The sequence below is a fragment of the Macrobrachium rosenbergii genome, chromosome 7, assembly GCF_040412425.1.
Source record: "Macrobrachium rosenbergii isolate ZJJX-2024 chromosome 7, ASM4041242v1, whole genome shotgun sequence".
Taxonomy (NCBI): Eukaryota; Metazoa; Arthropoda; class Malacostraca; order Decapoda; family Palaemonidae; genus Macrobrachium; species Macrobrachium rosenbergii.
Genome location: NC_089747.1, coordinates 22,730,537 through 22,757,091, shown reverse-complemented (window position 1 = coordinate 22,757,091; position 26,555 = coordinate 22,730,537). Strand labels below are relative to the sequence as shown.

The following is a 26,555-nucleotide window of genomic DNA, read 5'->3' as shown; positions in this document are numbered from 1 at the left end:
AAGGCCCTGGATAACCATGAAAATCTCCTACATAACAAACACCTATTCAGGATTCAAAAAATATTATATATATATATACACATATAGTATATATACCTGTATATATATACATACATACACATATACAGTACAACCAAATGTTAAAGGTGTCGTATGCATACACAGAAATTTGGAAAAATTACTAAAATGAAAAAATACTGTAAAAGAAAGTACAATGTTTATAACACTAATCAAAGAGAGCAGAAAATAATTAAAACTACCAGTACAGCAAAGATGAATTAAAAGACATAAAATTGTTTCTTTGAAAACAAAATTAATTTTTTTATACTTTACAAATTCACTAAAATACTGTACCTAAACTACTAGACTACAGACCCAAATTTCGAGGGCCTTGAAACCCCAAACAAATCAGTTCACCTTAGAAAACAGAAACCCATCACTCCACAGTAGCCTAACTATCCATCAAGGTCAATTATTGTCAATCCTCACCTGACTATTTGTACAACTGGGCTTCATGTAAAGGCTGACCTTACTACAAGAAAGGAGATGTCAGTAGATGGGCTAATTTTTTTTAACATAATGAATGTATACTAAAAAAAATTCATTACGTTTATAAAAAATAGCATTTTTTTTAACCCAACACATGATAGTCTGAGTAGCTATTAAAACAGGAAGACCCTTGTTGAAAATGCAGTCCCTGGATTCTATGTTATAAGAAAGGAAAAAAGTCAAAATAAACCCCCTTCCTCTGACCGGTAGTACTGTATAGCCCAGTTCTTTATAAGTCTTTCCATTTTAGAGATGAAGGATGTGGAGACAGCCCTGATTTCATGACCTCTTACCTTCGGATTGGGTACCAGTACAATAACTCAAAGGACTGTCATAAGCTCTTAAAATGACTTGTCTAAGCCAGAACAAAATGATGTTTTTACACCTGTTGAATTGGTGAGAAGGGACTGACAAATGACAGAGAAGGATGAATCTGGGAGAAGACTGGTGGTGTCTTATTGCAGGAAGCAGGTTTAACCACAGACACAGACAACTTTCTTCAAAGACAGATAGTGACAAGGACTGGATCAAGGCCCTCATACTACACTAATGGCAAAAGACCATCAACTTGAGCTGGTTTAGGTTGGTGGAACAGCTTACTCCAATAGTCTCCCAGAAGAGTGAGAATTTCTATGAACCATGATTGCTAAGGCCCAAGTGAAGCAAGCAGAATCATTTTTCACATAACTGGATTGACAGCTTGACCAACCCTGGTCTGATAAGTGAAAAGGAAGGAGTATACTAGATTGTCCCAAACCACAGAGTTGCTTACATATGTCCCCTAGGTCATGCAGGGAAGAACAATGTTTAAGAAGCTTGAAGAAAGTAGCTAATAAGGGGTCTCCACAATTTCCATAACCACAACTGTACTGGCTTAATACTAATGCAAAAAAAGTAAAAATTAAATAATAATCAGCGGAAACAGGAGTAAGACCTCTGAAACATTAAACTAAAGAAACAAGTAAAAATAAAAGTTTATTAAAAACTTCACAGAACTTTACTGACAGTGACTATCTAGCCAGCAGCTCATTAACCATTTAGAAGTTGCCTGCGGTGATAAACTGCAGCACTGTACCAAAACAACCAAATATATGACTACACTGGTAACTCTAGCACCCACTTGAGCAAAGTGGCTCTTTTCTTTGGAAATCATGAAAATATTTACAACAATCTCCTTGTTAATATCGTCCTTTACGTCAGCAACGACCATCACTGGAAGGAAAAATCCTCCACATTATTCAAAAAATAAACAAAAACTGAATAAATTGCTACAGCAAGGAAACATTCCCTCAAAGGATCATAAAAAACAAAATGAAAACAAACAGTAAACTCTGGGATTGCTGAGGCCAGCTGCTATGGGCTTGCCAGACACACAAGAACTGAAACAATTGCCTGCAAAGGATCTTATCATCCAGACAAAACATGTGCAGTGCCAATCATCATCTTTTTTACAGTGAGCTTCTGTGTATTTGAATTTATGGGGCAAAAATTGGGCCAACATGTAAGTACTAGGTTTGTGAAACTTGTGAAGCAAACAAATATTTATGGTACAAATATTCTCAAATTATCTTCAATTATTTCAAGCCATAACACTACACTCTCCACTTGCATAAAGAGCAGTATGGGGCTATTTTATCACTGATAACATTATCTGATTGCTTTCATTTCCTTAAAAACATATAAACAGAGTACAAAGAGCTGTCTCTTATCTGATTTAGTGAATCTAGTCATGTACTGTAATAAGACACCATACGGCACTTATGCAAGTAAATTGACAAATAAATCTAATCCCATGTGACTTTATGGCAATACAAGTATTTTCTCATATCTAGTACAGTGCTAGAATAAACATCACTTTCAGTTTAAAGTGAAAAACTCAAAATACACATAATAATACATAAAGTTTAAGTTATCATACATCAACTTGCATAATGAAAACATGAAATGCTATATCAAGAGACCATTAAAATTCAGGATCCAATCTAAGTTTTAAATTTTCTCAAGAAATTGTCAACTGTGTTCTGAACACCTAGACATGAGAAAAATCATGCAATATAGTGCTTCATAAAAACTACACATTCCTCAGCTCATTTGGATGATCAGTAGTCATATATACAAGTGTACATCTTCCTTTTTATTCCATTTACCTGCAAGTACATATTTACTTATGCTGTTCATTTAAAATATTTTCAGTATTTTATTATATGTAAGTATGAATAATAAGGTAAAAGTCCTTTCTAACAGTACCATAACAAAACTGACACCACAACACAAAAATGCAAAATACAATTCACAGCTAAGATATGAATATGGCACTTAAATTTCATATGGCGCAATAAATTTCAATCACAACTGGCTTCTTCACTATAGTCCACTGAAAATGTACAAATTACAGCTCCAAAATCCATAAACTTTTACACAATTTTCAAAAGCTACATGTCTTCATAAGCAATATATTGTAGTGACACCAGGTCTCTTGACAGCTTACCTTCACACACCACTGAGACAAACACAATACAAAGGAATAGTGAACCATGATTCATCAAGTAGGCACTGTTATCATAGCCTAATCTACAAGATAAAGTAAAGATTACAACACTCTCTTCACACAAACTGGGTATCTTAATGTACTCTGACCATTGAACAGGACTTTGTACCATATTTACATTGTCCATTACTAAGATAAGCTTTCTGCAAACACAGTGTACTAGATCACGAACAAGGTAAAATGGGAATACTACATGTACAAATATACTAAACTCAAAAAATGTTTATAAAGTCTAAAAAATCTTCATAAAAGAAAATAAGTTGCCAAGAACATTAACTTTAACCAACTTACAGTAAATAAAATATACAAAACATCAGCTTTAACCTTAATCTATGACAAATTAATTTTTATATTTTTTATATACTCTTCAAAGCTAGACAAGACAAGAATGAAGATCATTACTGTAAGTGCTTAAATTGAAAAGTAAAGTGTCTGAAAACTGTATGTCTCTTATTTTACCTATGTTCAATACCAAAAAGGGTGCACCATTCTAAGCCTTAACATAAGTAACAGGTAAAATGGGATTAGTATAATATGTAGACACTCAAAATGGAAACTGCCCAGTAAAAGGATGAGATAAGTATGATACTAATTTGTTCATTATGCCCTTTATATAACTGATTCTAAATACACGTCTCACCTTATTTCTGACATGTTTGTACTCACATTAAGATACACCTCAGTTAACATGAAGAGGCAATAAAACCTATAATGGCAGTCTTTCAACCTCTAAAAGGCTATAACAGACAAAAAAAGAAAAAGAATCCTTCTATTAGGTCTCACCCATAAAATTAGCTGTTTGAATCATCAAGGCTGTCCTCACATTATCTGTTTCCCTGGACCATGTTTTTCCACGCACATACCAGGTACTGGCTTTGCTCAGTATATCATTCTATATAACTGGCATTAAATCAGCCCACTCTTCTAACCACACAAATAACATTTGAATACCCTAGACAATGGTTTATAATTCTTTTATCTCTCACAAGAAATGTTACATTCAACAGAAAGTGACTAGTTCACAAGCAGCTGAAGCCATGCCTGAATGAGGATTTACAAAACTTAATGGCAAGCAGAAAGTACCAAATCCTCCCTAGAAACTTAAAAAACTAGCAAATGAAACTCATTAAGCGCTTAATTAAGCCATACAGCAATCATAAACAATCACAGGTGAGCCTATGTCTAACGGGGATTGGAAGATTCTCCTAGCAGCTGTTTGAAAACTTATCTCTATCATGCTGATCCTACCTATTCTCATCATTGATTGGGGATTTTAGCCATTTATCTATAGCAGATACTGCTCAGGCTGTTCACATTCAGACATTAACAGCAGCCATCTCCAAAAAATGTCATTGCCATTCTACTGAACAGTAGCTATCATCTATACATTACTTTCCAATCCCTGCTGGACTTTGCCTATCATCAGTTACTGAAGAAAAGGTTAAAAAAAAAAGAGAAAAACGCCATACACAGGCAAGACAAGCTGGAACCATGTAAGAGTGATACATCACACTGTAGAGCACCTGAGAGTACTTATATCTACATCTAAGTACATAACTGGCCTTGAATTGCTATTCTTCTACCCTTGTCTTATTAATACACAGCATCAGAAGTAAAGACAATTCTGTATAAAACTATGGTTTGTACGTTAGTATGAATACAAGTTAAGGAAATTTGAATTCTTACATATCCGTTTGCAAAGTACATTATAATATAAAGTTCATTCAAAGACATGATTTATATTTATACTTTGTGTAAAAATGCAATAAATGAATGTGTTCTTTTGTTTTTACAAAACAAGTTAAAACCACCATCACCAATCCCAATCCTCATAAATGAAAGCCAAAAGCTTTACACTAATAAACTGTCATTTCTAAAAAATCAACAGTAGCTACTTACACTGAAATCCATTTACCAAGCATAAGAAACGTGTGTTTTAAAAGCTCACCAGTGACCAATTCAGCATGCTATACTGCACCGTTATGCAAAGAAACAGAGTTCTTTACCAGAGAACATGTTGCTTTGATTAGTATATACCTAATACTACCCACCACCACTGCAGCTACATTTCAGATGACCACATACAGATAACCTGCAAGGAAAACATCAAGAGTTACCTTCCACTACTCTTTTAATTAGGGAATACAAAATTGTTTCTCAAGATTTGTTTCACACACAAAAAACTGTTGCTATAAATTAGCTTTCTTCACTATATCTGGTGGTCAGGTCAATTTACAAAGAATAATATATCTCATTTACCAAATAAACTAGCAAACTAATTTTTGCATTCAGATAAGACCTCCCCTAACCTGCTCTCCCCTCACTCTTTCCTTTACAGGAGAGCACTCCACTGGCAAAGTAAAAGAAAGGGGAACTAACACCAAGAAATTATTAGTATGGTATTTACAAAATAAAAATTTTTAAAGGTAACTTAGACTTTTACTAAGTCAATAAACCAGAGCCTTTTTTGTGATATTCCTCGGCACAAATGGAAAAAGTTGCTGATGCTCAGTAACAAGATGGTTAAGTGGAGCTAGTCAGATGTTGGGGGGAGGGGTCCCCAACTCACTTGCCGTAAGCCATGAACCGATTGCTGCTCGAACAGAATGTGGAGCATAAGTCTGAAGGTAGCTAACATCTGGGTCAGTCATAAACTAATGGATTTAAATGATAGCTTTCACACTCTCCCAACCTTGTTAAAAAGGAGAGAATAGGATGTCACACTTTATGAGCCAAAACTATAAAAAGTCCCCCTGCACCGTGACCTGTCCAGGAAACATTCAGCCTGACTGTGGCCTTGCAGAGGGAAGAAGAAATGAAGAAAGGAGAGAGAGAAGCCTTAGGCCCTGTAAGTACCTTAATGAGATGCTTTTTGCCCAAGAAGAGCTTTGAGATAATACAACCTACTGAGCTGGCTTCACAGTTCCTGACTGGATGACCATCCTCCTTGCTGGACAAACTGTACATTCGCTTGACTGGTTCAAGAAGCCAGAAAGAAAGCGTGTTCTTAAACACCTTGTGCCTGCCAGTATTATCAAGAGAGGCCAACGCTCTGACCTGTGAGGTCTGGTTTTCCTCAGACAGTGCCACAAGATTTACACTGGGCACAAAAGGAACTCATTTGACTTCCCCATAATCTAAGTCCTGGAGGCAAAGAGCTGAAAAATTCTTGAATCATTTATCTGAGACTAATGAGTTTTGATTTTCACCATTTAACAGGTGAACAAGAACAAGAGGGATTCCAAGTTTTCTGAGGGCTGAACAAGATACAAAAGGACACACAATTCACGAGCACAATTCCTAGAGGCTAAGGCTTGCATCCCACTCTGAAGGCTGAAGCTCCTAAAGCAGGTAAGACTTTTCAAAGATCCTATGAACATTGAATTGGAAACTACTGAGGAAGAGAGGTCATTGCCATGCATTCAAAAGACTTGACTCAGGCAGTGTGGTAGGCTACACCCAGGGACTGAGAGGAACTTGTCTCTTAAATTGTAGATGAGTAAGTAGCAAGAGTTCTGTCAACTACATCAATCACCAACAGTGGGCCCACTATGACACCAAGGTGAACACTCCCATGAAAACCTGAGGAATTGCTACCAACCTGAAGCACAGCTTTTTGAACTAGTAAACAGTTCTTTTGAATAAATACCAGAGGTACTTCCTGGAAGACAGATGGATGGGTATCTGAAGATACACATACTTCAGAGAGTATGAAGTCGTCCTCTCTGATGGAATCCAACACAGGATGAGTTGTTCCCATCTTGGACCACGTCTGTGGCACAAACTCCTTCAACTGGTAGTGGTCAAAGACCGGTCTCCAGCAAAACTGCTGTCTTCTTTACCAGGAATTAGTCTGTAGCCATCTTGAAGGACACAAAATACCCATGGAAACAGATCCCATTGTTGCCTTCAACCCAGAGCTGGAAAAGGTAGCCTAAGGGGCTCAGAAGAGTCCGAGACCTTTAGCAAGGAGGAAGGCCCCTGGGATTCCACTGAAAGTTTTGAGGAGATCTGAGCCTTCCTGATACCGAAAACGAAAGATAAGACTGACTCCAAAGGCTTGGCCTCAGTTCACTTTGACCCCAGGTGGGTTGAAGGACCACACAGTAGCTTAAGGTGTCCCAGCTATAAGAACACCTCTCCTTCACTGCCACTTCAGCTTTCCCTTTTGGAAGAGTAAAGGACCCATGAGCAACCCATTCTGTAGAGAAAAAGACTACTCTTAGTCAAAATTTGTTGACAAAAGAACATAGATAAATCACTGCACTCACAAATAAGCCTAATAATCTCCCAAAGTGTCTCTCCAACTCAGTGTGCATGGGTTCTGTACAAGGACCATTAGGCCTAACAGTTACCATGTTGACTGAGAAGGATCCTCTCACAAAGGAGAGGCAGTTCAATTGCCTAACACAATGACCATGCTGGAGAATGTGGTCAAGAATGATTGGACCTATTGGTACCAAGTGTGGAACCATGAGTCAAACATGCCAAAAGAGATCATGAACAATCAGAACCACCATCTACCAATCTAGGTACCTCTGTATAAACAGCTGAAGCTAACTAGTAGAAGGCCTAGGAGAGCAGGCACAAGTACTACCATACATACATACATACATACACACATACACAGCAGAGGAAGGCCAGGAAGAAACAGCACCACTCTGAGTGGGTGCATGGTTACATACACAATGGTCCCCATGATACTTAGAGTACAGTATTGTGTAATATGAGACCTATTACATGTGAACCTGCCATCCCTACAAAGGTTACTTAGATTGGTAGACAGATTGTTAATGATTTGTTCTGGCATGTTTGATACAAGGGACCAAAGGGCAGCACAGACTTCCCATCATACCTCTCAAGAAACACAAGCTGGGGAGAAGAGTCTGAGGAAGCACTCCCAAGAACTGAATGGGAAAATGAAGGATCACGAGCACTCTCATGGACCTCTGGTCAACCTTGTTTACAGTAAAAGGCTACAGCATAGGTGAGCTTAAGTATTGTCTTCCTTCAATGAAGGTGAGATGCTCATGTCAAGCCTTCTGAGATTTCTTGTTAGAAGTCTTCTTCTTCCTATATGAGTAAGAAGGGGCAGAGGAAGAAGAAAAACAATTCTGCCTATTCATCTTACTCTGGTTCTAGTCCTGCAGCCATACACCTGAAACGAATTCTCCGTACATCCATAAGTGACTCCACCCATGGAGCATGGGTATCTCTTGGGATGAAAGATAACTTGGACCAACTACCAAAGCTAAAATGGTTGTTTCTGCCAGGACAAGAGCTGCACATTAATCTCCCTGAGCTTGCTCACACCAGAGTCCACTAGGTTAGCACTCTTTGCAGAGACTATGTGCATGCCTAGGTACTTTGCCTGCTGCTTTGGAACAAGGTTGGACTTCTCCCAGTAGATCACAATCCCCAATTTGTTACCAAGAGCAAGACGGTGATCTCTGTCCTGAAGGAGCTATGCCTCTGAAGATGCCAGGACTAACAATCGTCCAGGTACAGCAACAAGTGAATACCCTTAAAGTGGGTCCAAGTCAACACCAAGGTAAGCACCTGGGTAAACACCAGAGGAGCCATCACCAGTCCAAAGCACAATACTGTACACAGAACTGACAGACAGTTCTGCTACAAACAAAGTAAACAGAGCTCTGATGAATGGGTAATTGAAGGCATGCATCCTTCAGATCTACTGTGAGCATTAAGGCTCCCTCTCTTATGGATTTCAAAACAGTCTGTGCTGTCTTCATCTAAAGTCTATAACACAGTCTTCATCTGAAGTCTATAACACAAACTCATGTAGAAGAGAAAGGTCAATCACCAGTCTTGAGCCTCCAGTCACCAGGAAAACCTGACTGTGGAACCTCAGAGACTGGCACTCTATGACTTCTATGGCACCTAGCTTATTCATCAATTTAACCTCGGGGACAAAACTAGAGATACAGTATTCCCAAATCTGGAGGATACAAGTGGAACATGTTTGGTGTATCTGAGAGAGGAGGACAAACATCCTTGAATGGAAACGTATAACCATCCAGAAGGACCACTATGACCCAAAGCTCTGCTCCCTGTTCCTGCCACACACAGCCCAATGTGAGGCAGACAAGACCCTCTCATGGGAGCAGAGAAAGGGGGTTGCCATCCTCAGTAACCCACCCTCCCCCTCATCATGGCACTGCCAAAATGAGGAGGAGGAAAGGGCTGAGAAGACTCCTCTTCCTTCTTAGAGGAAGAAGGCTGGGCAACTTCTCTGGGTTTCTGAAGAGCAGGCTTCTTCATAGACCCAGAGGCTCAACCACAGCCTCCATGCTATTTTTGGGAAAGAGTAGTGATAAGCCCAACACCAAGCTATTCCATAGCAAAACTTGCCTTGAGAAGAGAGGCAACCATGTCTCCCTTTCTGAGGACCAAGTTCACCCACTAGTTGTTGATTTAATGTGCCAGGAAAATCAGGGACCTACCTCCTTATGCCAACAACATCCTGAATAATGCCTTCTAGCTCCGAGATAAGTTGCAGGACAAGGCACAGACCTTTAGTGTTCACGCAGAGGTCACGCCATGAAATGGTCTGGAAAGACGTCTTGGAAACTGTCTCCAAGGCATGAGTCTTTACTGTGTAGGATGATATAACTACCTGACGAAGCCTCTCCAGCAGGAGATTGTTCACCAGCTAACAGACAGACACATCCAACATTAATGGAGTTCTTTATCCTCTGTCATGAAGTATTTCCCCTAAAGTGAAATTACTGAGGGGAGGAGTTCAATCTGCTGGAGACAAGGGAATTCCCTGACCTGCAGATCAGGACATTCACCTCTTCCACAACACCACGAGCCCACTGAGACCACAGTAACTGGACTGAGATCCATGCTTATGAAGCGTTCCCGAAGGTCAGCTCCTTATACAAGGCAGTCAACTAATACAAAGCCGAGGTCACCTCTCCTACGTTTTCCACTCATAGTGGGATGAGACAGGAGCAGACCTCAAGACTAAGTGAGCCAGCTCTACCTAGAGTAGACCGTTCACCTAATGCCTGTGCATCTCTGGTCCTTCCTGAGTGGAGAAAACACACAGGAGAAGCCCTCCTGCAGTTTTTACATGAGGCCTTCGACTACCCCTGCTTCTTCTTCCTACACAGTCAAAGACTGTCTGGAGCTGAGGAGGAGGAAGAGAGTCCAACAACGATGAATAAAAACATGATGAAGAAAAGCACCGATAGTGCTTCTTCCTGTTCCTCTCGCTGGTCGTACACACTGAAGGGCTGGTCAAGGCCATAACCAAAGAGACGTCACATATACATAAGTATCTGCTACAACATGGACTACTTACTGCAACAGGACCTGCTTCTCATCCACTAGGGTATAGAGGAATGCCGCATAACAAGGAATATTCAGGGTAGGTCAGATCTTCAGCAGGTACAGTACTTCAGTGATGAAGAGGTCTTACCGGTACCTGGAACGTCATTGGGGTAGCGCTTACAGGAGGAAGAGGAATGGAAGATGGAAGAAGAAAGAAACTTGAGGGTTTGGGGGCATGACCAGAGGGGTATTCCTCGCTTGGCAAAGCTGGTGAGTGACTTTTATTCTTCTTCCTCCTCTTCCCAAACCTAACCCACTCAGGCGAATCCCAAACAGCACATTCCCTGCAAGAAGCCCTGCAACAGGACTTCTTCCTGCAGGCAGCAAAAACAAAAAACAGCAAAGCACGAAAAAGTAAGAATGAAAACACAATTAAAGGGCAATAAGCAAATACTCATCCACACAATCCAAGTTCTCACCCACCAAGTAGGGACAGAAGAGCATAGCATGTCTGATCTCTACCATGGCTGGAAGAAAAGTGACTGTAACAGTTGGTGAGTGAGGGATATTCCCCCACTCACCCCATCTCCAATTATTAACTACTACCCTGTTACCAAGATTTCAATGACCAATTCCAGCTCATGCTGCATGTTTCTTCCATATTGTATTGCTGTTGGAATAAATAAAAATTTCACCAATTTCACAATGTTTTTTGTCGCCAATCCAGAAATAATAATGTAGCTACCAAAAGAGCTCTATTTTCTACATGTTTATGTTGTCAAAAGTTGCCAGCAACATCATGACTTCAAAAAAAAAACTTTTAACCCTATGTGAACCAACATAACAATTTTGTTACCTAATTTCCACTTGCTCTCAACGGGACAGATTTTATCCACCCCTTTTTATGTCAGACCTGACAAATTTGTCTATGATCCCTCTATCAGAGGAAAGCAACTGAAAGCTGATCAGAAGAGAATTAGGAACACTAAGCTAAGTTAGATGATAATAAAAGCATGCCTGATGCTTTGGTTCTTTCTATCTTTTGAACATCATAGATGAAATATCAGGTATGTCAAACTGTCTTGTAAATTTTTTTTCATAAAAGAAAACATGTAATCATAAAAATTCACCTGACTCTTGAGTTTTTGTTGAGACACATGATTTGTATATAAATTTATATCAGTGGCATTTTTGTAAGGTCTGTAAAGTTGTTGCTGACATGATCCCAGTCACAAGTAATAAGCATACTTTACCAGTACAGTACCATGTGATATCAGACATATACATGTATAAGGAATCACAGTAGTATTTCTGGTTTGCTATGTTTCCTTTATGAATTTTATTATGGCAGACTGAAGGGAGTGTGCCTAATGCCTGTATCTTTTCTTCTGGCATAATTTTTCTTTGTTTTTCTGCATAGTACAGTATGCCTTGAATCTGTAGGTTTTGATGTTGCCATCATTTTTGTAAGAATTAGAAGCAGCCAGCTTTGCTGAAAAAATGCAGTAACACAGAAGTAATAGGTGAACAAGACAATTTATTGAGTGATGAATCCTCTAATGAGGAAGAGCAGAACTTGCGAGATGATGAGAGTGGGTTATTTACTGGACGCTATGTCGTCAGAATTTACAATAATAGTAGTGTAAGCGTGTGTTTGTATTTTAGAAATATTTTGTAATTTCCTTTTCATATGGCAAAATATAACTTTCTGAATCACATGTATGAATCCCATTTAAAAAAAAATCATGTCATCAATTGGTGAAGAAATTCAGTCAAATATGTCTGTCACTGACGAAGTTGTGATGAAAGTCAGGAATATTAATGAAAGTTTCATTGAAGAAAATAACTTCCTCAAACACTACTACAGCCTAAGCATCCCAGCCCTTGAGGTGAGTTCTGTGGACAAGAAAACATACATTACCCTCACCACTACCATGTTTTAAACCAAGTCATGAAGCCTCTGTGAGTAATTTCTCTGATATAGTACACAGCTATATACAAACCCTGCGCAGTATTTCAAGGAGTTTTTCACCTCACAAGTCTTGGAGGAAATGGTCTATCAGTCAAATCTCTTTGATTCACAGAAAAATATAAGCAGACCAATCTATCTTAGAAGGGAGGATCACTCTTTCATGTCATCATAAACAGAACTATACAAACAAGTCTGCACTGGCCTGAGGATTGTTTAGAAGGTTCAGAGATTACACTGCTATGGTCATGAGCAGAAACAGATGGGATACTAAAAGACTAAAATCAAACTACATACCAGGGACAACAATGATGAGGTAACCAATGATAATCTCTTCAAAATAAGACCAATGGTACATCATTTGAAAAATTTTCAAGAATTTTCAATGCAACAAAACATTTGCATCAATGAGCAGATGATATTCAAAGGAAGGTATAGCATGAAACAGTACCTACCTATGAAGTCCAGACCTTGGTACATCTTCAAACACTGCTTTGCACTTTGCTGAAACAATACAAAACCCTAAAAATCAAATCTTAATTTTGATAAATGGATTACTTCTATTCCACTTCAATAACATCTGACTGAAAGAGGTATACAGTGCTTTGGGACAGCTAGGTCATGTCGGCTTCCAGAGCTGAGTTTTAGCATCAGATACTGATATGAAAAAGATGGAGAAGCACTTTTGAAGAATGGAAGTCATCTGGAGATGGCAGTCAGCTGAAAGCAGTCAAATGGTGATGATATTTGAGGAACAAAAGTCACCTGGATATGGCAGTCAGCTGACTGATGTCATAAGGTTTGATAATTAAGGTGTGACCTTGCTCTCCACCTCTGCTGAGCCAACCAGTTCACAATGCAAGCAGCTATGACAAATTATGAAGAAAATTGCAAAGATCCCACAGCCAAGCATAATAAAATTTTACAACAGAAATATGAGTGGTGTTGACCAGCTGACTGTCATTTATTAGTATACAGTACTGTGGTCAAATAAACATTACCCTTTAGGCTATAGAGTGTCCAGTTATGGTCAAATAAACATTACCACTGATTAATATTTTACATGAATCAAAGAGATTCCAAGGCCAAAAATACTCCACAAGAAGAAAAGCATTCCCTTCTGACCTTCAGGATGTCTTTGTTTGAGTCACTCATTGTCACTGGAGAGGGGAAAGCATATGACTAATATAGGATGTCCATATTCATATTCTGAAAGGCAAGTGATTCACCCCAGAAAAGAGGGCAAAAGATGGGTTAAGTGAAAGCAAAAATGGATTTGAGCTTAGACAAAGTAGATCACTTCCCAGAAAAGACTGCACAAAATGAAGGTGTATCAATTTCAATGGTTACATGTCTAAATGAGAGAAACAACTCACTCTCTCCCCAATATAAAATGGGATCAGAAAATCCATAATTTTATCTTAAATTGTCACATTATAATAAAAGGGTAAACTGTATTTAGTTTACGTTGTCAAGCTAATGTTCATCCCAAGTAAGAAAATAAACATAAGTGCTTCCAGTGTGCCATATAAGAAACAAATCTAGTTCTGTATTTTATTTCAAATTTGTTCCCAAATGACCCACATGAAAAGACTTATTAATTGAACAAACTGAATTAAATGGCAAGATATACAGTATGATTTGTAACACTGGTCAGGTCCATTTACAGACACCACCCTACTTACAAACGTTCAACTGACAAGCATTCAGAGGTACAAACTAATGGGATCACAAATTAAAATTCTGTTCAGAGTACTCCCCACTGTCACCTGTGAGTTCAAATTTTGTTCTGCATGCCCATTCTAAAAAATACAGTACTGTATGTACTGTGAATTGTTTTAGGATGAAAAAACGTATGGTACTGTACTGACTTTATATCATACTGTACTTAAATAGGCATGAAGAGTACAGTAACCAACTGACAAGCAATTCAGCATAAAAACAGACATCTAGAACGTAACTTGTTTGTAAGTAGGATGATGTAGATAAGTCTGAAAACCAAAGCATTTTAAGGGGCCAAAGAAGTCTGAAAACCAAAGCATTTTAAGGGGCCAAGGAAAGTATGCGTGGGCAATAAAGGATTAATGCAGGTCAGCTACCCATGGCATCCATTCATAATGACAAGGGAATATAAAAAGTCATCTAACTCATCTCCAAAGTGTTAATAAAATAAATAAGAATAATTCCTAACATTTTAAGATAACCTAAGTAACTTTCCTTATATTAGCTATGGCCTTGACTAATTGCTCTTAAAACTACCCAACCAGGCAAGACATGAATTTAGCCTATGATAAGTTTAGGCAAGCCTACATCTCACATGATATGATTTAAGGAACCATAACCTAAGCCCTGGAGGTAAAATGTACTTCAAACCATTACCATATTTTGGACTTAAAAATATAATTTTCCCATGTTTTGATCTGTATTTTGAACATTTCTGACATTTGTTTCATCAGTTAATGGCGTAACCTACCACAAATAACCTAAGCTCATCCAGGGTATGAAGTCCTTAACCTAGAGCATATTAGACTATTAGTTTGAAATCATTCTGAATAAGGATAATTCTAAGGAGCAGCCCCTTACGGATGAATGTAAAAGAAAAAATTAATAGAAGACAGTGAACTTCTCACATTATCTCACTTGTACTGCATTATATACACTTTTTCAATATTTAAATAATGAAATATTTCCTTGTAGAACTCTTCTGTAGAATTACCAAAATAAGAATTATCAGTAGGATTAATGTTCTTGTATTTCACTCGTTTTATGTTTTCCCCCACCCAAAAAACCTGATTTCACATTTTGGTCCCCCGAATTATAAAATATAGGGGTATGGTCATTTACTAAAGAAACTATTGTCAGAAATGTTCAGTGTATATTGAAACTGAAAATTATATTTTCAAGTCCAAAATGTAATAATGACTTAAAGCAACACCAACCTCGGCTAGCTAACACCCTTTGGGCTAGACTATGTTAGGCCAAGGCTTTGGCCTATTAAAAAAAAAAAAAGACCACTCTGGCTTACGGTCTAGGCTACTTCAGCCTACAAACACATATACACCAGTAATACACAAGTATAAGCTACGTACTTGTTGTCAGGATCATTTTACGTGGTTTCGGCTACTGATCTGGTGATATGACGTACTGAAAATTGGCCTTGATACAGTAAACCAATGCGCTTTTGTGAGGTGAGTTCCTCGTTTGTACTGACGTAATGCTGGACGGTCGGATACAGTACAGAGAATGACTAGGTTTTTTTTTTTTTAAACAACTCGAAGGTCGCTCATTTACGGTGGTATCCCATTCCCACGGTCGTCCCTTCCCACATGACGGGGAGTCGGGACCCATGATTATATTTGTTTATATTTACGCCACTCTTCTTCTTCTGCCGTATATTTTGTACAACGCAAGGGCAACAAAAGTTAAATTCAAGAAGAAGAGGTAACATAAAATTCAATTCAACCCAATGTCATCGTGATATTTTTACTTGCGCAATACGTTACAGTTAATAGTTTTGACATTGTAAGCCTTATGTATAGCCAATGCATGACTTAGTGTCTAGATATTTACTGACACTAGAGAAGAAAATCTGAAGGACACCGTAGTGATATCGCAGTGCTTCAAATGACTGATGGCTAGTTTCCTATAGGCTAGTCAAGGATCGAAGGATATAAATCGACGGGAACTTAAAGATAAACTGACAGAAGAAAGTAAAAGAAACGACGGACAAAGTTTTTATTTAGGCTTATGAGTTACTGACATTAAAGTTGGAGAACATGCCATTAATCCTACAGTTTTGGGGTTCAAATTCGCTGCATTTCGTAAAGTCAAGATCAGCACACAGATTTATCAAATATTTATTGAACCATGGAAAACAATTTAAAAATGAGCAGTTTGTCTTTTTACAGAAGTAGACATTGTAAAAAAAAAGTGATGAAGGGGGAACGTACATAAAAACAAACATGTCTTACAGGATATGGACCCATAGCATTCTGAGAAAATCGTAAATCTCCATTTTTGTAAGCAGATAAACTGCTAATTTTTTCAAATTTATCAAAAAGTCGCTGCTGAAGAGCAAGAGCCCGTACCCGGCTCCTACCTGGTTCCTGGCTCCTAAGCGCTCACTCCACTAACACAGTTGCGTGCACACAATTCTGCGTGGGGTGCAGAGCTTTATTCCCTTTTTTTTTTTTTTTTTTTTACAAATTCTGCTTCTGTAAACACATAAACTGTTCGGTTTTTTTAGCCAATATACTTCTGTTTGCAGATCTGCCGAAAGAAGAAACTGAAAATATGAAAAAAACTTAAACAAACACACACAGGGAGCAGTGACAAAAGTTAAACTCAAGAAGAAGAGGTAGCATAAAATTCAATTTCAACTCTATGTCATCGTGAATTCGTGATATTTTTGCTTGCGCAACACGTTACAGTTAATAGATTTGACCTTGTAAGAACTTGTGTGTAGCCAGTGCACGACCTATTGTCTAGATATTTACTGACACCAGAGAAAAAAAATCTGAATGAAACCGTAACTGATATCACAGGCACGACGATATCGCAGTGTTTCTGCTTCAGATAACTGATGGCTAGCTTGCTATAATCAAGGATCGTGGGATATTGACCTGACAGGGACTTAAAGATAAACTGACAGAAGAAATTAAAATAACCGACGGACAAAGTATGAATGATTGGAGAGTTTTTATTTAGGCATAAGAGTTACTGATATCAAAGTCGGAGAACAAATGCCTAAACCTGTAGGAGAATACAATACCAACTAGGCTAGGTTAGCCTACCAACGCTTAACCTATGGCGAATGGGATTAAAACACCGGCAGGGAGCAAACATTTAGGAATAAAGGTAGGTTCTGAACTGGAAGTTGTAATATAGATACCGTACCAGGTAGCATGAGCTGGTGTAGACTGTTGGTTATAATTATTACTCGGTCAAGCCAACTGGAATAGCCTGGCTACTTTGTAAAGCAGTGAAATAACCTAACGAGAGAGACAGTTTCGCCCAAGTGTAGACAAAGAATCAGTAACAACTAATGAAACCAGAATGAGTAATAGAGGCAGACTAAGAAACAGATTGAAAAATGTGAGGAAAGTAAACATGTCATATATATCCAAGTACGGTAGGTAAACAAGATGAACAAAGTCGGGAGAGTAAAGAAGATCCTAAACCGATTGACCGGTGGACTTATACAATGAAGAGAGGAAGAGTTAATAACAAAAATCCGGGCCTAGAATAGAGTGGGAATCAGAGAATAGGCTAAATGTGTAGAGTGTAGCAAGCAGATATGATGATGTAGATTGTCAGCAGTGTGATAAATGTGATCAGTGGACATAATCACAATGAAGAGCAAGGAAGGAAAAACCTATAAACGATCCCAAGAAAACAGTTAACATTAGAAATATTAAGAAAGTTTGGCCAAGGGGAGGATATTGGGATTGCAGAATTGGAGAGTTGAGAAGATCATTCAATTTAGTATGAGGAATTGCCAGAATGATGAAAATTAAAGATGTGGAAGATGAGTGTGAAAAATTGGAGGGAAAATATAAAATTAGTGGTGGTGTTATAGCCAAACAGAAACAGAGTTGCGAGTAAAAGAGGTAGCTATTAGGGAACTGAAAAGAGGGGTGAAGGATGTAAAATAAGAGTGCAAATAGTACAAAAAATGGAGAGGAAGGCAAATAAAGGGAATACAAAACTAGACCATTACATGATACTAGGGAATTCAGTATGAATAGGAGAACAAGGAGAATCATAGGGGTGTCTAGATCTTTTATAGGGGTGAATTCTGCTGGTATAAACATAGGAAGAAAAGATATTGCATTGAAAATAGCAGATATCACAGCAGGAAGGGAGGCTGTGGGTAATATGGAGAGTGCAGAGATATATTGGTATGTATTTTTAGGAAAGGGAAAGATGACCTTTTGGAAACAAACTAGGAGGATGTAAGTATAAATGTTGCAGAGAGGCTATGCAACCAATGTGGATGGAGAGATAACAAACAAAAGAATATGAAGCCTACAAGGAGATTGAAAACAAACAGAGAGAAGAGAAGCAGGAAATTGGAGAGGGGGTACATTAGAATGTGAGGTCTTTAGAAGGGCAAGTGGACAACAAAATGACCACCCTAACATAGGCACAAGAGTGCAGCTAGCACGTCACCCTTAGGGAAGAATGGTTTTCAAAAACCACCACATGGTATGGGACACAGATGGGAAGAAGCTTTTAGTTGGGGAAGCAATTAATAATGGGGAGTGACTGCTAAGGGTATGAGGACGGGATAATAGAGAGGAGGATATGTAGGAACACGGTAAGAAGCGGAAAAAATAGGAATTTATGCAAAAAGTGTAGAAAAGGTTTTGTAAACATAAGAGAATTAAAGTAAGAAATGACATCACTAGAGGCAACATTAATAGCAGTTAAACCCTGCATAGTCTGGCCAATTGACACAAGTAAGGGACAGGAAGAGATGGCAGATATAAGAGGCTTTAGTGTCTTGATCAACAATAGGAATCGAGAAGGAGGAGGATTATCAACAGGAGTAGGTTTTAAGAACGGAAAGGTTGCTGTGGAGATAGAAAGTAAAAAAGAAACACATAATGCTCTTTGGCTCAAAATGTATGATAGGAAGACAAACATAGGGCTACAGGTAAAATGTGTCCTACCAGAAAATAAATGTAAAATACAAGAAATTGAAGAAATGTACAAATTAACAAAGGATAAGATAAGAATAGCAGAAGAAAATGGTTCAAGATTATGACACTGGGTGACTGACTGAAAAGTAGAAAGTATAATACTGGCAAGTAGAATGAGCGAGGACATGAGACCGAGGATAATTAATTCTAGTGGTGAATTTGAAGGCATATTGACAATAGAGAATTGGGAGAAGTCAGTACAGGATTAGGAAAAAATAGTAAGAGGACGAACATGGGATCCAGACACCTTACTGGTTATCATAACAAATAAAATGTACACGTCTCTGTCCAAATATTGGTTTCTGTAAACAAGAGTAACAGGCAAATGATGAGCATTATCAATTACAAAACGCCGAAGAGGGAAAATGAAAATGCGAGAATGAAGGCAAATATTGCAGATGGGTAGTCCAATGGATCGATATACAAAACGGCTGAGGGGAGTCAAGAGGGTAACAGCAAAAGGGGAAAAGAAAACCTATGCCGGGAAAACAAACAATAAAAGAAAGTGAGACCGTTGATGAAACAAGAGTTCACAAAGAGGACCAGACTGGAGGAAACGAAAATGGAGAAAAGAAGACTGCTAATAGAGGAATGCATAGTAAAAGAATTGCTTAGGAACAAGAAGAGTTATGAAAATAGTATAAATGCTTAAGAAAAATGGAGAAGTAAATTATGCAGCTGGGAACTCCAAGAAAAAAGTGGAAGGCCGAAAAGAAATTGAGATGAATATTGTAAAGAACAAGGAAGAGAAAGTCCTGTAACTGGGAAGTTACAAGACATAACAAGTTAAAAAAGAACCGAAGTTTCTTCGGCGCCATTGAGTTGTCTGTACAGCGTATAATCAAGGCCATCGTAAATAGATCTATCTTTTTGTGGTCTCGGTATAATGCTGTATGAGCCGCGGCCCATGAAACTTAAACCATGGCCCGGTGGTGATCTGTCCTATATCGTTGCCAGACGCACGATTATGGCTAACTTTAACCTTAAATAAAATAAAAACTACTGAGGCTAGAGGGCTGCAATTTGGTATGTTTGATGATTGGAGGGTGGACGATCAACATACCAATTTGCAGCCCTCTAAACTCAGTAGTTTTTAAGATCTGAGGGCGGACAGAAAAAAGTGCGGATGGGACGCCGGAACAATAATTTTCTCTTACAGAAAACTAAAAGGAGGGCTTCAGTATCCAGGAAGCAAGAGAATGCATGCAAAACAGAGTTGAATAGTGTAGTTATGTTAGGGTCACATCATAGTTCCGTTGAGCTCATTTTTTGTGCTGAAGCAGCCAATGATGAGAGATTTTTTGTAGGAGTTCATCTACAATGCAGCCGTTATAGAATGGCTGTAACAATGACCATTTTGTTGTATTTTCTCTAGAGCCACCCCTGTTATGCGATAGGTAGGCTTTAGAAAGGTATCAGGAGTTGAAGATGGTGACAGTGGACATTTGGTGTCTGAATGATGGAAAGATTTGCCAGGAATTGGGAAGAACACTATCCCATTGTATGGGTGGAGAGGCGACAACGGTGATTAAGAATATAGAGGGATCACATTGCTAATTATACACAGGATGTAGTATAGTAGGACTATAATTGAGAAAATAAATGAGATCACTGAAAATCATGAAACAATTGTGAAAGGAGTTTTAGAGCAAAGGCAAATGATAAAATCAGTATGCTATGTTTATGAACCGAGCGCATGATAACATTCATAGAGATGCAATGTGGGGAGTGTTGTGTGTATAAGGATCAGAGAACATTTTGTTGAAAGCAATTAAAGATTTTATGAGAACAGTAAAGCATATATTTCTAATACATAGACCAGTGATTTCTGGTTTAGTTGGAAAGTGTTTGTGTACGACAGTGGTGTACTGTCTCCACGGTGGTTTTATATTTTATCTGGGCGGAACAAGTGAATGGCGCGAGATGTACAGTAGGTGTAAAGCTGTGGGATTGTGATGTAGTATGGAGTTACTGTTTTCAGTCAATATAGTGTTTAATGATGATGATTAAGAAAAATGGCAGAGGTGGGTGAGAGAGTTTTACAGTAGCTGTACACTCCGCTGCGTGTGTTTGTTCATGAATTTGTGCAAGTTTGCCTCCCACCTACAAAAAAAGCATACTGTGTGTCTAGTTCCGTGCCTGAAAAAAATGAACACAGAATCCACACGTAATTATATTTATTTTCCCGTAGGCATTTTATATAGTTGGAAAAATAATAAATAAACTTCATTTAGGTTAACGTAAGTTTTCCTTCTGTGAATATTATGCCTGTCTTTTAATGTTAAATTTCACCACTCGGTCTTAGGGTTCCTTACGAAACGAAATTATGTGTTGTGTGAATAACTACCACGCCTTTTGAAATCCATATAGGGAAAGAGATTTCATAATGTGTTGCGCGTTACAATTTTTAAAACAACGCACCTCAGTTAACTTTCATAGACTGTTTTGTAAAGAGGATAACTAATTCTGACGACTCAGCTCCAGCCAATGACATCACGTCGTGCTTAGGCGTGGCCGTATTCCTTCCATCTGATTGGTGGTTCTGTGGGCAGTGGCTGAAATCGTAGCCATCTACTGATGAATTTTGGACACTTACAACAAAGTTGATAATAAAGTTTGTTGTGTAAAAATAAGCATAGTTTTAATCATCTGATTTACTGTTAATTTAGTTGGATCTGTTTAAAAGTGGAATCAGTTCATGAAAGAAAAAGAAATGTTTTTATCTTATGTGGTGTGTAGTGGGGTGGCGAGGGATAATGTATAAGGTTGGTTGTCTGGGTCTACTGGTCAAGAAAGAGAGATGCCAAGTGTCCGGTCGTCTTTCCGAAGTTGTACAAAGGTTCGGACAAGTCATGGGCAGGGACTAGTTGCCGTGGAGACAAGATCTGTAAAGCAGCGAGGACAGATCCTCTCTCTCAGGGTCCAGAAGCTGGTTGGTTGCGTTTATCGGGGAGTCGCGAAACCTTCAAACCTCCAATTCCTCCGGCAATTAAGTCAAGAGAAACAGTCGCAAAATTTGCTACCATGTCCACTGTAACTGTAACTTCAACGAACCTCAGTCTGAGGGGCTCCCAAAGAGCCCCGTTGACCTTAGCTGACCTGTGCTCCGGTCTCCCTGTCAATCCTCTACCTCCGCCACAGCAACGTGACCCAAATATTGCGCATGCGCCTGTCAGGACGCACAATCTGTCGCAAGAGCAACAGCAGGTGAGAACGATGTATGTGTTACGGTGTTGTCGAGGATAGAATGCATTGATAAAATTATAAGGTAAATAACCATAGAGGCAAAAGCATACCAGCATATGGGTGGATAGATAGGAAATCAGAGGCCTGTCAGTCAAAAGGCTGGTAGATAGATAGCCTATATGAGATATACAAGAGGAGAGGTAGGGTGGTTGAAGATTAACGATAAATTAGTTTAAAAATACTTTAATTATAAAGATATGACAAGTTCATATTTGCTGAGTCCATAGTCTACAGTTACAGGAGTGGATCGGGATGGCATATTATTATTATTATTATTATTATTATTATTATTATTATTATTATGTGAAATATTCCTATCATAAGATTCATCACCGAGAGAGCATTGTATTATAGGAAAGGTTGATTTAAACTATTGAAACGTGAATAGGTTTTTTATATTTATTTATTTATTTATTTATTTAGTTATTTATTTCTCTCGTTTTATCTCTCATATTAAAACAAAGAAAGAATGAATTTACGTTAACAAAATATATTCGTTTGTGATCTACATTAGGGTTAGTACAAGCCGATCAACACAAAAAGCCGTCTTTCGGAATTAGGCCTAACCGGTTGAATCAGCCCAAGCATCATGAGGTACAGGACCCCATAGGGGAGTAACGCCGCCAGTGCATTTCCCGTGGTGCACTGTAGGCATTATTTAAGGGTCTTTGCAGCTTCTCTTCGGTCCCTAACTGCAATCTCTTTCATTCTTTTTACTGTACCTCCGTTCATATTCTCTTTCTTTCATCTTACTTTCCACCCTGTCATAACATTTGTTTCATAGTGCAACTGTGAGGTTTTCCTCCTGTTGCACCTCTCAAACCTTTTTACTGTCAGTTTCCGTTTCAGTGCTGAATGATCTCATAGGTTACAGCGCTTGGCCTTTGGCCTAAATACTATATTCTATCTATCTGTCTATGAGGTACAGGAAGATCTCGAAGTCTTACAAGAGATAAAACAGGGTTATAAAGCAGCGTAAACTTGCTTGTCTGAATCAGATTCCACATAAACGTTGATCGTTACGTTTTTGCTTTTGTAAAGAACTTTTGGAAATCGTAGATATAAAACTAAACAGTTGAACAGGAAAAATAAGATTTTTCATCGGCTGAAGCTACATTCATATTCTGTTGTCAGGTATGTCCTGTAGGGGGTTAGTGCCATCAGTGCACCTGGTGCGGTGTACTGTAGGCATTACTGTAACCCCTAGCTGCAACCCCTTTCATTCCTTTTACTGTACCTCCGTTCATATTCTCTTTCTTCCATCTTACTTTCCATCCTCTCCTAACAACTGACTCATAGTGCAACTGCGTTGGTTTTCCTCCTGTCACACCTTTCAAACTTTTACTGTCAATTTCCGTTTCAGCGCTGAATGACCTCATTGGTCCCAGTGCTTGGCCTTCGGCCTAAATTCTTTATTCAATTCAGTTCAGTTCAATTCTCTCTTACCTGATTTTTTTTTTATCTCGTCCTTTTCATCTGATCTTTTCTAAATCACATTCCTGTTCCATTATTTGCTCTTCCTTCCTGTTCCCTCCCCTTCCTTTTAGCTCATCATCTTTTAGACCCAACCTGGCAGTTCTTTTCCGTGGAACAACTATTTGACACTGACTCTGAATTTTATATCAGGGTAAGGTGAGCGATACTACTGGCATTGAGTTTACGTGGTAGGTCTGAAACCAGAGGTTCACACTAGATCTTTATAGACTCTTTAACGCCTTCCTCTACTTACGGCCAGCCAGTAGGCCTAAGGTCCTCTTAATCTAAACCAACCACAAATTGGCGTACTTATGTTAATCCAGCACGCCTGACCATTTCGTCTCCGTCCGATAAAGCGGGGGCGGGGTTTGGGGGGGCTACTTGTGGAGGGGGACGGCTCTTAACTAAGCTTATTTAGGAACATATATAAAATATAATTTCGTTAACTTTTTTAACACAATATTTTAGCCCTTCTGTTCTTCCTCATCAATGAGTAGAACAAACAAAACAACGCCCCAGCTTTCACTGACAACTCCTTGATCCCATTTGATAAGCTGAAGAAAACATCAAGTAAAAGTAAACAATAGAGTAAAGTGGTGGCGAGGGGAATAACCCTAACTCATAAACTTTCATGAGATTATTCCGACCACCTCATTTGGTACGTCTCTGTGATGAATCGAGTTTGGTAGATGTTATCCTGAGATGATAATCTTGGGATGGTATGAGAACAAGATTTCCATCTATAGGAATACATTACAAAAGTCTTTTATGTAAAGTAAAGGAAGCCAGTACTTAAGTAATGAATGTAAGATTTGACAGAATCTTCTTTACCAAAGTTTATAGGTTAAAAAAAATTGCTCTCAAGAAGAGCGATTCGCAGGTTACCAAACAACAAATCCCTCTAAACTTGTATAAAAGCTTAATTGCAAAGTTCATGGGTTAAAAGCATGTGCACAAAGAAGAACAAGTTGAAAATTTTTAGCTAAGTAATAAGAAACAGTCATCATAATTCTTTTATAGTTAAAAGAAGATGTAGTTACGATTCATTGCTCTTATTAGGGTATACTTCACCCGTTTTATTTGGTTTTCAGAATGCATTGCATCCTCTTAAAATAGGTTTGTGTCTGACACCCTTCCGCAAAAAGAAATTTAGATAATAATAATATATAGCTCTTCACTAAAGTACGGAGACTAAAGCTGACAGAATTCGTTGGATATCCCATCTAAAAGCATTATCACGCGACCAGTTATTACTTTCGGCATCATGCGGTGCCTCGTCATCCAAGGGCGGATTAAGCATGAACAGGGTCCAGAGATTAAACTAATCTCGGAGAATTGGTCGTAAACAGGCTGTTCTTCAGGAGTGCGTCGTATTTGTATTTTCCGTAGAATTGCTCACAACATTTAGTGGCCTAACGTTAGATGCCCTACTAATGATTCTGAAACTGACGGATATTGTTTTTCACCAAAATTCTAAACGTAAAACTTCGTTTGTGGAACAGGGTAAATAGTATCAATACTAACACAAGCTATAATCATCTCAGTCTGTTACCAGTGGCACCTCAAGTAAGCAAAGATCCTCTTATCGACGGCAATATGACGAACATGCATGCCTCCGTTACTGACTAATTCGGGTCAAATCGATAGCAAAGTGCAAAACGATATCGGACGATGCACCGACTTCAGGCAGCAGAAGACTTCAGAGCGAAGTGACAGTAAACATCGGACGAGGAACGAAAAATACGTTACTTCAAGACTCGGGTTAATTCAAGAGGCACCCAGTTACACAACATGAATTCACTATCCTGATTATGACCACTGCGTACGTGCTGCATTCCCTTGCTGTCGTGCTTATTCATGCAACGAAAGAGTTACTTCGTGATAGAACGCAAAACCGAGAATGTGACAGACGTGTGTGTGTGTGTCTGGTGCTTAAAATTCAACTCCTCGATTGGGACCTTGCTATTTTACGTCTCAAGTTGCTTACAATAAAAACTTATTTTCGTCGACGTGGCACTTTTTTGTTTGTCGACTTGTTTGCATAAGTTGCACATTTGTTTTTTTTTTATTATATTGTCAAGATAAAGTTATGTTTTCAATGTTTTTCTGAGTACAGTTCTGATAAGGATTGAAGATTGTATACAAGTGGCAAAGATATAAAATCTTTTATCGTTAAGAATGCAGTCTGGAGGGTCTTGTGTGGAAGTGGTCCAGTTTGTTTGGTTGTTTTAAAGAATATGATGAAACACCGATATTTTGCGACATACAAAACTACTTCAGAACTGCATTTATAACTCAACATCCATAAGAAGTACCACACGAAGTGCACAGAAAGGGTAAAAGAAAATATCATTTGTCAATAAGCTTGTAAACAGGGATTTTGGAGGAAGCTGTGAGTAGATAAGAAGGAAAAACTGGGATTTTGAGTGAGAAACCAACGTGAAAATCAGCAGATAACTAACACGCAGCAATATAATATAATATATATATATATATATATATATATATATATATATATATATATATATATATATATATATATATATACACAGAGTATGCATGCATGTATAATCAGATATAATGCATCCAAAAGCACGTAACGCAAAAGGACCTCTGTGAAATTCCGCCACTCATGTCTTTCCTACTTTATCTTCCACAAATCTCCTCTCATCTCCAGCCTCCCTTCATATGGTCCTCATCCAAGTAGGTCTGGATAGCCCAACTATTCTGGTGCCCACAGGAACCCGGTACAACTCTCGCAGTG

The 26,555-nt window shown here is 38.5% G+C and overlaps 2 protein-coding genes across 10 annotated transcripts in view; one reads left to right on the top strand and one right to left on the bottom strand.

Annotated features, from left to right (window-relative positions):
• Positions 1–15,729, bottom strand: part of LOC136840229 (platelet-activating factor acetylhydrolase-like) — a 54,738-nt gene extending 39,009 nt beyond the window's left edge. For 2 of the 9 annotated variants that reach the window (XM_067106820.1, XM_067106824.1), the window contains exons 1-2: positions 15,455–15,729; positions 5,135–5,189 (exon numbers count right to left, since the gene is read on the bottom strand). Coding sequence is in view for 5 of the 9 variants with exons in the window: in XM_067106815.1 (XP_066962916.1) it covers positions 3,038–3,224 (187 nt within the window). In the remaining 4 variants the exon portion in view is untranslated. Of the gene's footprint in view, positions 1–1,872; positions 2,108–2,696; positions 2,832–3,037; positions 3,240–5,045; positions 5,190–15,454 lie in introns of those variants that run through there. The other 7 variants (XM_067106815.1, XM_067106817.1, XM_067106823.1 and 4 more) reach the window with 6 other exon arrangements.
• A 6,097-nt stretch (positions 15,730–21,826) lies between these two features.
• Positions 21,827–26,555, top strand: part of LOC136840228 (urocanate hydratase-like) — a 66,712-nt gene continuing 61,983 nt past the window's right edge. The window contains 1 exon segment of the mRNA XM_067106814.1: positions 21,827–22,276. Within this exon segment, the coding sequence (XP_066962915.1) occupies positions 22,094–22,276 (183 nt within the window). The 5' untranslated portion in view covers positions 21,827–22,093.